Below are 12,802 nucleotides of genomic sequence, written 5' to 3' on the forward strand. Positions count from 1 at the left end.
AAAAACCAACCAACCGAAAAAAGAAAACGGAAAAAAGAAAAGAAAAGAAAACACAGATATTAAAGGAAAAAACAAACCAAAAAAAACCCAAAAACGAACAATAACAACCCAAAAAAAAAAAAAACTAACCAGCTGAATTGGGAGTTGAGGGTGAGTTAGCTTGGCTTCCATGGGCTGACACATTTGTAGCAGTGACAGCCGTTTTGGCAGCATAAATATTGGCTTCCTCTTGAAATTTACCTATGTTCTTCTTGTACCGGATTCGCTTATTTCCAAACCAGTTTGATACCTAGAGCGAGTTCAAGAAAAGACAAAAAAGTTAACGTTTCACCTTTGACATATGTTGGTGGGGACACGGGGGAGGGTTAGGAATGGGGAATAAAGCAAGTTAAAGCATTGCAGTTTTTTCTAAAAGCTTTGCAAGGAAAAGATTCCACCTGCTGACTCCATCCCAACCCCAGTGACCCCCAGAGCAGTATAAAGTCAATAAAACCAATGCAAAGGCGAGCACATGCCTATTCTTTCAACTTCAATTAAGGGCAAACTGTCAAGATAACAATATTGCCAGTGCCTAGCATTCCACAATCATGGGACAGGTTCCAAAAATCAAGAGACAGGCTTAAAAATCATGAGATTTAAAATAAATCGGGGTGGAGTTCTTAATTTCCCTTCTGGGATTTGAGCCTCTAGGGTGCACACAGGTCATGTTTTAAAGCTTTTCTCTGCCATTATGGAGGGCTGTAAGCTTACTTACAAAAGCTGAGAGTCTCCCGTAATCACAGGACTCCAGGAGCTGTCTTTTAATGGGAGTCTAGCTCCCGCTTGTGACTTTGAAAACTCCCCCGAGACCATTATTAAATGTGTTAGGATTTTAAAAATCTAATTTGCTTTTCATCATTTATCCTGCTGGTTTCCACTCAAGCTTGAGCCAGCCAGGTCAGTTTCACTTCCTGGTTCTGAACGCTGCTGGGTTCGGGGTCCCTGCACTGAAGAGAAAGATTTTCATTTTTTAAATAAACCGTTTCAGCTGAACGATCTAGGTACCCAGGAAACTCTTCTGTTCTGATTTGATTGTGTCAACTCCAGTCCCATGGCTCCTCTAAACAAAATGAAACCGTGTGCCTAAAACTAAGCAGTGTCCCTTTAATGAGAATGCCAGTCCCATGCACTAGGGAAGCTGTGATTCCCCCCCAGACACATACTCAAACATACCCTAGTTTAATGCTCTCTCCATCACAGTAGCGTGTGCTGCTCTTTGGAGCACGTCCCAAAAGAATTTACAGGTACAGCTGCTGCACTGGTTACTCTGGTCTGGTCTACACACACAGTTTTACCAATATAACTCAAGGTTTAACATCTTAGCTAAATCAGGGCGAAACCTATGTAGACACTTAATCCAATTTAAACCTGATTTATACCAATTGAGCTTGCATCAGTTAATATACTGGTGCAACTTCTGTGCGCAGACCAGCCTTCCAATGGAAGGAGACAGAAAATGGAGATTGTTAGGGGCTTTGCTGTCTGCTTCTTTTGGTTCGGATTTCAATTGGTGCCCCATTTCACTGCCAGGTGGTTGCAATTCCAAGCTGTCAACTCAGATTGTGCATCCCCAACCTAGATGCAGAGGTGGGAAAGTTTGCAAGGGCAGCCATCAATGAAGGTGTTTCAGCAGAACTTTGCAGAGTCTGCTGTGTGCATGGCGCCTTGACTATCTACAGAATTTCAGAACGAGACAGATTGAACTATGATTTATAAATAAAGACTGAACTTCTTCAGAAGTAATTCAGGAAATGGACCAGATCAGTGGCTGGAGTTAATTGGTGGAGCTCCACTGATGTCGACATAAGTTGAGGATCTGGCCATATGCAATGAATCAGTCTAAGAGAGCACCATGGAGAGATATTAACAGCTAGGCTCTAATTGATTAATGGCAATTAGTATCCACTGAGGATTTTAAAGAACATAGCTTTGAGTCAATTGCATAAAGATTTGTGGTGGGCAACCCCCAAAAGGTCTGGATAAGCACCCGAAAGTTTAGAGTCTGGGTGTTCATCTGAAATACAAAAAAATCTTGAGTTGGCAAAATCAGGCTGCGTTTCTCACAAAAACAAGCTTTCTGAAAGTTTCTGATAATTTCTGGTGTGCCTCAAACCTGGCACATGCAGTCCCATTTGGAACCAGGTGACATTATTAACAATAATCTCTCGCCTCCCTCACACTGTGGGTTGCACCCATCAATCTCAAACAACTTTATAAAAGCAGGCAAGTATCATTCTCATTGGACAAACGAGGAAACTGCAGCAGAGGAAGGTGTCATACCACAAGTCAGTGGTAATGCTGGGAACAGTACCCAGATCTCTTGACTTCCATTCTGGTGCCATCTATGTAACCAGCACTAAGGGTAACCACAGGTATGGAACTGAAACTGGCACAGAACTTTTAAAATATTGGAAAGATTTGGGCTTGAGTTTTGGAAGCAGGTTTTGGGTGTCTTCAGGTTTTATCTGGAGTTGTCCCTCTGTTTCTAGAGAAAGACCAGTCATGGCAAAAATCAATAGGTTCCCAAAGGACTGTTCAAAAAAAGGGCTGGAGTGAAACCGGACTGTGTTTCTTGAAGGCTGAAAGTCCATTGAAATGGTGTCTTTGTCATTGGATTTACCACCGGTTGCACTACCAAAAGAGGATGGGGACCTAATCGGACATGTCCCCGTCACCTTGTTATATCAATGGCATTCCCTATTTCCAGATCTTTAATGGATCATTATGGAGGTTGCAGGGTGCAATCCTTGATGTGTATATTGAGACTTATCCACATAGTTAAAAGATTCAGGAAAGGCCCATGCTACACCTGCCAGTCACCAGAAGTGAACCACTACTGGTGGCACTTTAGAAACCTCTAACAGATGGGTGGGTTGGAAGGGCAAAGTCCTGAAGACCACGTGCTCTGCTCAGATAAGCTCTACCAAACCTAGACGCTCGTCTGAGAAACTTGGGTCTACAACCTTGAGCCGTAACTCTCTGGAAAGCAGGCTCTTTCTTCTAGAGTACTGGACTTCCTTTTCCTTCCAGTGGCATGCCGTGGAGCTGGGACTCTCGGCATTTTGATGCTTCCATTTCCAGATGGAGCCCAAGAGTGCAGAGGCCGGGGCAGGAATGAATAATGGAGCTTGGGATGGGGGGGAGTTGGCTGAATTTGTTTTCATCTCAGGAGAGGTTCACGGTGGAAGGTCTGAGGATGGTGATAGGAGGCTTCTGATTTAATCAACGCTGGGTGTCTTGTCCATATCAAGTTCCAACAGCAGGGTCAACAGACACAGAGCTGCTAGGGTCAGCTGTAATCTCCCCTTTTATGGGAGCTCGTTTCTGGAAGCTCAGTGATCGTGGCCAGTTTTCAATGACCCTTCTCTCAATATGCCCCCAAAATAATCCCTTTCCCTCTGGCCTGGAGCACTCTCTCTGCCATGTCATATTTGTTGGTGTTGGTGGAGCGCCCCTAGGCTTCCCGGAAACAGAAGTGTTTCAATATGCCAGACTAGACAGACATAGACAGGCCCCCAAGTGCCTTCTCCTGCACTTCCTCTCAGCAATCTCTTGGGACCTACCTGCTCTCATGAAAAAGGAATAGTTATGTTTAACTTTGGGGTGAACGGGGGTGCAGGTAGGCCACTGTTCAGGAAGTGCTAAGCACCACCCTCTGAAAATCAAGTGCCCTGTGGACCTTCCAGTTGGAAACCCAAAATCACTCATCACTACTGAACATCTTGGCTTCACTTTTTGAAACCATGCCGTCTTATGCAGGATTTCCCCAGACAAGTCCATCTACGTTGGCACCCTGCCTTCTGAATACACCAGTTCAAGCTATTGATCCATCTAGTCAGGAACCCTATTTTATGCTAATCAGATCAGACCTGTGGCCCGTTGAATCGGATATCCTGCCTCTATGCATAAACCCATTACTGGAAAAGTCCAATATTCCATTTACTCTGGCATGTCACTTCCTAGAACAGTTAGCCAGTCTTCTGTAGGCTAGTCCTGTCCCTTAGGTTGCTAGCCTGAATTAGGATTCGGGGGATACAGCTGAGACTTTTCTCCCTTTCTAAACGCTGGATATTTTGTCACTGGTATCCAGTTAGTGTTTTGCACTCATTGAATAATTGCTGCTTGTTTCACTGCATGGAAAACAGATAAATAATCCCTCCTGAAAGGGATTATCTACGATGCCTTCCATCTGCAGGGATCCCAAAGTGCTTGACAAACTTCGCACAGAAATCCCCTGGCACACCATTGCAATGAGGCCACCTCCGGAGGGGACGGCAGCAGCTATTTAACAATGCACAGTAACACTGCACTGGAAGGGAAAAACTTATCAGCTGTGACTGAGGGGTGAATTTCGGGAGGCAGAATAGAACTACTGAGATCATAAATTGGCCATGAGATTGAAGTTAACAGCCCATCTCTTGCAAAAAGGGTCATACAACCTCCAATTGTCAGGAACGCTTCCACTTCTGAGTCAGAGGGAAGAGAGCCAATGATTGGTTCACTGACACCCTTTTCAGCAGGATCTAGGCTTTCCTTTGAGGCCTGACATTGAAGTAACAGAAATGGGATGTCTTCCTAAAAAAGCTCACTCAGAAGATAAGGGCTTGATGCAGAAATCACTGGATGAGGTTCAGCCCGTGCCATGCAGGAGGTCAGACTAGATGATCACAATGGTCCTTTCTGGTCTTACAATCTATGAACTTAGGAACTAAGGTAATTGTGTTTGCTTTGCGAGAGCTGAGAGGAGCATAGACCAAGGCAGCATGAACTAAGGCAGTTACAGCGCATGGAGATTGTCTCTCTTCACATAGTTTTCAAAGGGGTATTCCATTGACCTGGTGCGGATAAGCACTCAATTTATCTGTAACGCTTTGGCCTCAAAAACCATGCGAGAATGGAAATCCTTAGGAGAGCAGCAATGTTTCCTTATTTCAGTTTGTTCAGAAAGATCACAAGAACAGTTTTTCTCCTGGAAATTGGCTCTTTCTGCTCCAGGCACTAGGGAGTGCAGAGATGGCATGCGAACTACAAACAAGTTAATGGAACTATGTTGGATCCCATAAAAACATCCAGGGTCAATTCAAAGTTTGGGATAAAACACCAGGACATTGCTTGGTTTCTTTGAACCAGTGCGCCCCATTTTCCATGTGTAACTTTGGGATGGACTGATGGTCATTTGGGTCTTCTAATGTCGATGACGTGGTTGTTGATTGGAGGTCACTACATGAGCATTTAAGGAGCAATTAGCAAGATTCCCTCATGATTACAGATGACTACAGTCTCCAATTTGATGTTCCTTCCAGAGAAACTGAACAGCCACACTCGGTTGAGATCTGGCCCCAGTTACTGTTGTCATCTTCATGTGAATGCGTGACCCAAATGACACCACAAACCTGTCTGCGAACATGAGGGAGCACAAGATGGCTGACTCCCGGAAAGCAGGTGGATTGGCTGTGGGCAAGGCTATAGGAGGGCATGCTGACTGGTTCCAGACTTCAGCCTCTGGCAGCCAAATGCACTAGGAGAAACAGGGGAGGATGGAGTGAAGGAAGGGGCAGAGCATAATTGACACCCAAGAACGTGGCGGTTGCAAATTAGATTCTCAGCTGCTCTGCTCAAGCCTTGCATCAGTATGCCGGTCAATGCTATAGACCCCAGAGGCACAGAGGCTATTCACCTGCCCCTTTAATTACATGGGCACACCTTGGGGTGTAGCTAGTGAATATCCTGTTTCCACACAGAAATTGCACATCAGCAGATGAGAGAGGCATTGCATTCAGCAAATACAAGAATAATTACCCTCCATACCTTTAGATGGAAAGAAACAACCCTGCAAATCTACCTCCCACCCCCAGCCATGAGACCCTCACACCAGAAACCCTACTCTAGCCACAGTCTCCTTCCTGGGCCTTGCTCACACAGCTCCAGCAAGCAAACCCCTGCCAAGCCCCACATGTGTGTGTTGGTTTTTCTGTAGCTTGTGAGGCCCCGCACTTGCCAAATGTAGCACTTGCCCCAGAAATCTCTTGGTCGCCTTGCTCAGCTTCCACTTTGCCACCCCCAGCCCCCCACAGCATGCCCCCCTCAACCTCTACTGCCTAAATTCCACTTTGGCTCTACTCTGCAATGTCCCAGCCAACCCCTGCCCGGTCCATCTCCATCCCTTCCAGGTGATTGCCCTAATACTTCCCCTCCCAATACACCTCTCTTCCTCAACGGGCCTTTCCCCCCATTGTTCCATGCAGCCTCCAGTTATTCTCTTGCTACCAATCTAGCACTCACCCCACAATTCACCCACCACCGCTGTGGAAATCACTAAAGAGAAGCTTGCCTGGTTATTTGTGCCCTGCTGGAGAAACACAAGGCCGTTATTTTGGTGCTACTCCCTTCACCTGTCACCTTACCTGTGAGACTGTGATGCCGCACTTCTTGGCTAGCTCTTCTTTGGCTTCCTCACTAGGGTAAGGGTTGCTGAGATGGGAATAGAAATACTCATTCAGGATTTCCGTAGCCTGCTTGTTGAAGTTTCGTCTCTTCCGCCTTGGCAAGGAGAAAATGGAACAGAATCAGGGCCAAGTCTCCAGAAAGAGGGAAAGTGCTCTGGGGATGGGAATAATATTTTGCAGTTCCATGGCACCTCTTGCCTCTCCATTGCAAAGTACTTTGCAAACCTCCTCCGCTCAAGCTTTGCAACACCTTGCGAGGGATGCTCTGGACCCACCTGGCCTCTGACCTGCCTCCCCCAAGCCAGTGCCCTGGTTAGGAGGTTGGCCCTCAGGTAGGCTGGCGAAGGAGATCGCATGACAGGGTAGTCAGGGTGGGCTGGGGATTTGATCCACTTGTGTCTGAAACCACATTAACCCCGTCTGTTCTGGTCCCTTGCCTTCATACTGGATCAGACCATTGGTTGTTCCACCTCTGCCAGACCAGAGCAGATTTTTACAGTGTCTGCTCTGCCTAAAGGCCAACATGAGAGATGAGACCCCCCTACCCCTGTCAAAGCATTTTCTCTCAGGCGGGAGATGGGCAAACTTACCGCGCATCTAGAAATCGGGAGCGCAGGATCATGACGGCTTCGCACGTGCTCTGCTTGAGCTGCATCTGGATGGAGCTGAATTTGCGGTGGATGATGCTGACCATCCGCTCAATCTCCTTTGGTGAGATGGGCCGGGTCCTGCTCTGCTCGCGCAGGAGGTTCATCACGTGGGTGGTGAATTCGTTGCACGCCTGGGACGGCAAGAAAAACAAAAGAAACCCCGGGATCGGAGGGTCATTCGGCCATGTTCAAGACTATATGGTGCCAGCAGAGCTAGGTAAGGACACCAGCCCAGGGCCCTAACGGAGATCCAACCACCCAACTGCGACCTGACACCGCACCCGTTTCTATAGTGTTGGACCACTTCCCCTTTCCACAGTGGGAATCAAGCTGCCTGCAAGGTGAAACTTCAGCCCTGAGGCAGTAGTGAGGGTTTCTAAAGGAAAGAGCCTTAAAATGAGCCAGGGAGGAGACGAAACTGGGCCCAATCCTTCAGAGTATCCCTGGTGGCCAGACAGAGAGGACCTGTTGGGCCATTTAGAGTTTGATTCACAGCCCATTGAAAACTTGAGGGAAAGACTCTCACGGAATTCAATGGGCTTTGGATCAGGCCCCTTGTCCACTTGCTGGCTTGTGCGGGATTATTTCCCCCCCCCCGGCCTTTTTTTAGTGTTTTGTCCAGTCTAGGATTTTAAAATGACCCAAGTAGCGGAGCTTCCACATTAAGAGGACTATAACACAGCCTCTCACCTCTACACCATCTCCCTTCTGCTTAACCTCCATTGTCCTCTGCTCGCTTCCATCCCCGGAACCCTGGGTCCTCCTTGGATCACTCTAACCAAGCCCTCCCCTTCCCGAGTGCTCCCATCCTTCTACCAGTGGCAGACAGTTGCAGTAGGGCCTTCCCTTCATCATGGCTGCACATGGTCAGCTTTTAACCCTTCTTCAGTTTGGGAACCCTCCTGCCCCTGCATCTATATGGCTGCCCCTCCTTCAGCTCCCTCCTGTTCCTCTGTATCTCTCTGGTGATGGGCTGCCTGCCAGGGAAACGGATTAAGTGAGAAACAGGACAAAAACATCCAGAGATAACCTGCACAGCCAGCGTCTGAGACAGCGATGGGGAGTCACTGCATTGAATCCAGAATGGAATGGGTGTTTGGGCAGAGGCCTTGGGAGCTTTAAGAGGGATCAGAAAGGAAGGATAGTCCAGTGGGTTGGGTTAGTCTGGGACTCTGGAGACCTGGGTTCAAGTCCCTCTTCTGCCACAGGCTCCCTGTGTGGCCGGAGGCAAGTCAGTTAGCTCTCCGTGCCTCAGTTTCCCCATCTGTAAGAGTTAATTGCACTTCCCTACCTTGAAGGGGTGTTGTGAGGTGGTGGGAGGCCATATAATTCATATCTGGCCCAAACCCTTCTCTCTAATTAGCTATGGGCTTTAGAACAGGCCCTGATTAACACCTATTGGTACCTCACTTTGAAGATGCAAAGAGTTCTGTAAATGCTAATTACTATTACTGCTGATCCTCACACCAGGCCTGGAAAGGGATGTAGGACCGTGCACACCTAGGCGGGCAGGCAGGGAAGGGGTTCAAAGCTGCAGCGGGGGAAAGGGAGAAGAACTGTCCCACTCTGAATGCCTAAGGAAGGGAAAGGAAGAATCTTCCATTGGGGGTCATTAGAGCAGAGATACAGGGAATGAGGAGGCCAGGCTAGGCTGGCTCTCTATAGTGAGAGGAAAAAGTTCTCTCTCCTGCCAGGCAGAGAATGGGTTTTCGGAGTAGGCTGCCGAACCCAAACTGAGGAGGAGTTGATGCTGTTTCCTTGCTGCTCGGGGAATGGGAGGAGCTGGGTTGCATAAAGCCTTTTGTTTGGGACCAAGGCTGAAAAAAACCCTACCCCCTATTACTTTTGCTTTGGGGTTGGCTGGAGGAGCCAGAAAAATATAGGATTTGCCTTGTCAGATCAGAACCACCGTCCTTTCAGTCTGGTAGCCATACTGGTCCCTTCATCCCTGACATACTGGATCAGACCAGCATCTTGACCAGTCTAGTATCCCACCTCCTTCCATTCGCAGGCAGACCAACAGTCTGACTATACTGGCCGGCGATCCTGCCGAAGTACCCAGTGCCTCATGAGATAAGCTCTCCCATAATGCACGTGGTCTGCTGTGCAATGGGGTGCCTGGGAGCTGGCAACTCCTTCCTGATTTAAGCTCACCCAGGATCAGCTGCTGTTCTGATGCACGTCAGGTGGCCTGTCCTAACTCTGTCTGTGCTACAGATGCTACTTATGGTTGGTCCCGGGTCTCGGAGCGCTTGCCCCTCAGGAGGGGGAGAGAGGTGCCAAGGGACAGGACGGTGGGAGTTAGCCAGAAGCAAGCATGGGGAGGAGCGGGTGTTAGTGGCTCAAGTGCACCTTGGGCTGCTGACACGGGGAACAGTTAATTCTGCAGGCGTGCAGGTCCCAGAGAGAGGGAGTGGAGTCAGAGCCCCCCAAACGACCCACATCAAGTGGCTGCGAGCGCGGGAGTGACACAGACCTGCTGCAGGTTTCCAGCACATCTGATAACAAGTCAATAATGATAATAATTAAAGCAGCGCAAGACAGGCGCCCTGACATGAAAGGGCAAGGAGGTAATCACTGGAATTACGGTGCTGACGGCATAGCACCACCCCACCCCGTGCACTCCCACCACCCGCGGTCCACCGCTCCTCTCATTCCCATGGGGGTTCGGATTGGGCAGAGTTTGTTTTTAAAACATTTTCTCCGCCTGCTGCATCAGATGCTGGATGCTGGCAGGCCCGTGCAGCGAGGGGCTGCTGGGCCAGAGGGCAAGCAAACCACTTAGCAACACAGACAACGGCCCGGCGACCCGCAAAACTGTGTCAAGTCACAGCAACATCAGGTCCCTGAGGTGCAGCCAGACACTGGACCTATCCCAGCCAGATCCTGCGCCCTGGGGCCAGCTTCCCGGCCGGTGGGACAGCTGTGGCCTGGAGGGGAGGTCTACCCCACACCTTAGGCTCATGAGACCACCCACGTGTGTGATTTCAGGTCAGTGCAAACTGATGCTGTCGGGATGCAATGGTCACAAACCACATTCCGCTGTCAAGCAGAGAAATCAAAGCATCTGGAGCTGAACAGCCGCGTAACTAGCCTGGCTAAAGCATAGCTGCTTCTCCAGCTCTGTCTGAACAGGGAAACCTCTCAGCAGGCCTCACAACTCTCCCCCACAAAAGCCCCGGATCCTCTCAACCTCTGGTCTCCTTGGGGAACACCCAGTAGGTCCTCTGAGAGCCCTTCCAGCATCCCCCTGGGGCTTGTCACCTCTCTTCGCACTCCCGCAGGGCGTGTAGGGCTCTCCCATTGACAGGCTGCAGATGGATCCAATCACCTGCTGCACCATCTTGAAATGGGCTGAATTCTCTATGGCCACCAGTGCCGGCAGACTGAGGTTCTCTGGAAAGGGCTGCCTGAGCCCTGCCTCTGATCCCGAGCGGGGAACTGGAGAGGGAAAGCTGTTCTGATTCTCTGGCCCAGAGAGATGGCGGCTTGGTGGGACCCAGGACGCAGCAGGGAAGATCAAGACAGTCCTGGCCAAAGTGCCTTCTCACTATCCCTTTCTGTGCCATTTCGAGAGCAAAGGTGGAACCATGTCCAGGCTCTTTGCACATGTAAAGTCATGATAGTGACGTTACGGCAGAACCCAGTTATCCAGAGGTCTTGGGAGACATTCCAAAAAGGCCAGGGGACCTCGGCCCCGTCTCGAACTCATGGCTCCCGTCGACAGCTGCCTGGGCTCCCCAAAGCCACCTCAGCAGGAGGACAGGAAGCTGCATGGCAGGGATTCACTACCCAAGTCTTTATCCACTGATCAGACTCCAGCACAAAGATTAAAAATCAAAGGTGGGGGGAAACATCTGACCCTGGGAAAGCCACGAACTCCAGCAAAGTAGGACTTGGAAAGGTAAGGGTTATCTGACACATGCCGTCCACTTATACTTCCCACCTTTGCCCACCTACTGTGGTCAGACTCCCCTTGCTGCTGGTTTTCCCAGCACAAATGAGGGCTCAGAAATTAGGCGGAGAGGGACTAGGCACAAAGTAGCCCTATGCCAGCAGCAGGAGTGAAGCTGGCAGGCTGTCCTCTGGTTAGGAGTACTGTGTTTTGGCTTTGGGCGGAGAGAGACCTCATTTGATTGAGGGGAGATGGAGAAGGGGGCAATCAAGAGACACACCTTGCTGTCAGTCCAGGAAAACAGACAATGGAGTATCTCTCTTTTGACAGCAAGTCCAATTTCCCCTGAGCCAACAGCTCATTGTCAGTTTTACAGCCAATGGTACGCAAGGGATGTAGCCAGCCTCACGTCTGACTGCTTTTGGCTGCCCTAACCTGATGTCGGGTACCCATTTTCCAGCTAGGTTGGCCTATCAGTGTGAGATCGAGCGAGACTCAAACCCACGCCCTTCAGGATTACAGTTGAGAGCCTTTACCACTCAGCCACTGCACCTCAGACTACCAGGGGTTAAACACAGCACCCGCAAAACCGAGGCGGACTTGAGCAGCTCAGTACACACTTCTACGTACAACAGAGCAAGCAGAAACCGCTGCAACAAAAACTTTGCAGCATTAGCAGTCCCAGTCTGCAAATCAGGTGACTTATTTCCTCTCTTTCACCAATACCAAAATGTTTCACAAATTTTTGTCAGTTTCGCCAAATTGCATTGGCTGGAAAAATAAAATCCTAGAAAAAAAAAAACCCTGAAAAAAACAGAAATGTTTTGTTTTGGCATTCTCAAGACAAAATGTTGTTTTCATTTTTTTTGGTTCTAAATGATTTTTTGTTTCAAAATTTAATATAAAAATGTTTGAACATGGTCAAAATTAAAAGGAAACGTTTTGGTTTTGTAACTTTTTGTTCGAGCATTTTTTTGGGGGGGGTGTGGGGTTACTTTTTGATTGGCTGAAAATTTTGAAAAATGTGGGTTTTAGTTCAACCTCAAATGATTTTTTCCCAATTTTTCAGAACCAAAAAATCTCCCAGGTCTACCCCTGCAGAGCCGTGCCTTAGTCACCGAGACTGTTACCAGGTTCCTTGCTTTTAAGGCCAGAAGGATCCATTGTTGTCTAGTGTGACCTCCTGCGTAACACAGACCATACCATTTCCTGTGTCTCATTCAATCTACATCTTGTTCACCCTGTATAAACTCTCTCACTTAGTGCATCCCCGTTACTCCAGTTAGTGTGTCCCCCTTTCCTCTACCTCCCCCATCCTCCTCAGTGGGACTGCCTGTCCTGCACGCTTCAGGGACTCTACAGCAAAGTAGCTACAGAAACCTTCCTGCACAATTCAGCAGAGGGGATACTTTGTAGCTGCTCTCTTGAAAAGTACCTCGGCTCTCCATAGCTCCCAAGGACCTGAGGATATGTCTACACTAAACACAGCCCAAGCCTCTGTCCACACACAACTCAGTCTGAGTCTGGTCAGCAAGCACTCAGGACCCAGATCCTAGGATCTTGCTAGGCAGTTGCCTTGGAGCCAGAGTCCCGCTGAGATTCAGGTCCAAGCTCTGTCATTTTGTAGCATGGAAGCAGCTCAAGCCATAGACGTTTATCAGAAGGTTTGTGTAGTGCAATGTGGGTGTGTTGGCATGGCCCTGAGACCCGGGTCTAGCTATTGTAAGCCTAGGTTTACAGTGCAGTGTGGATGCTCAAGCACAGGCTTGGAA

At 48.8% G+C, this 12,802-nt stretch overlaps 1 protein-coding gene across 4 annotated transcripts in view; it reads right to left on the reverse strand.

Moving 5' to 3' along the window:
• Nucleotides 1-12,802, reverse strand: part of PBX1 (PBX homeobox 1) — a 242,936-nt gene that overhangs the window by 36,926 nt on the left and 193,208 nt on the right. For 2 of the 4 annotated variants that reach the window (XM_073356383.2, XM_073356385.2), the window contains exons 4-6: nt 7,076-7,266; nt 6,444-6,579; nt 241-289 (exon numbers count right to left, since the gene is read on the reverse strand). In XM_073356383.2, the coding sequence (XP_073212484.1) occupies nt 241-289; nt 6,444-6,579; nt 7,076-7,266 (376 nt within the window). Of the gene's footprint in view, nt 1-129; nt 290-6,443; nt 6,580-7,075; nt 7,267-12,802 lie in introns of all 4 variants that reach the window. The other 2 variants (XM_073356382.2, XM_073356384.2) reach the window with 1 other exon arrangement.

Source organism: Lepidochelys kempii, chromosome 8 (genome assembly GCF_965140285.1).
Source record: "Lepidochelys kempii isolate rLepKem1 chromosome 8, rLepKem1.hap1, whole genome shotgun sequence".
Classification (NCBI taxonomy): Eukaryota; Metazoa; Chordata; order Testudines; family Cheloniidae; genus Lepidochelys; species Lepidochelys kempii.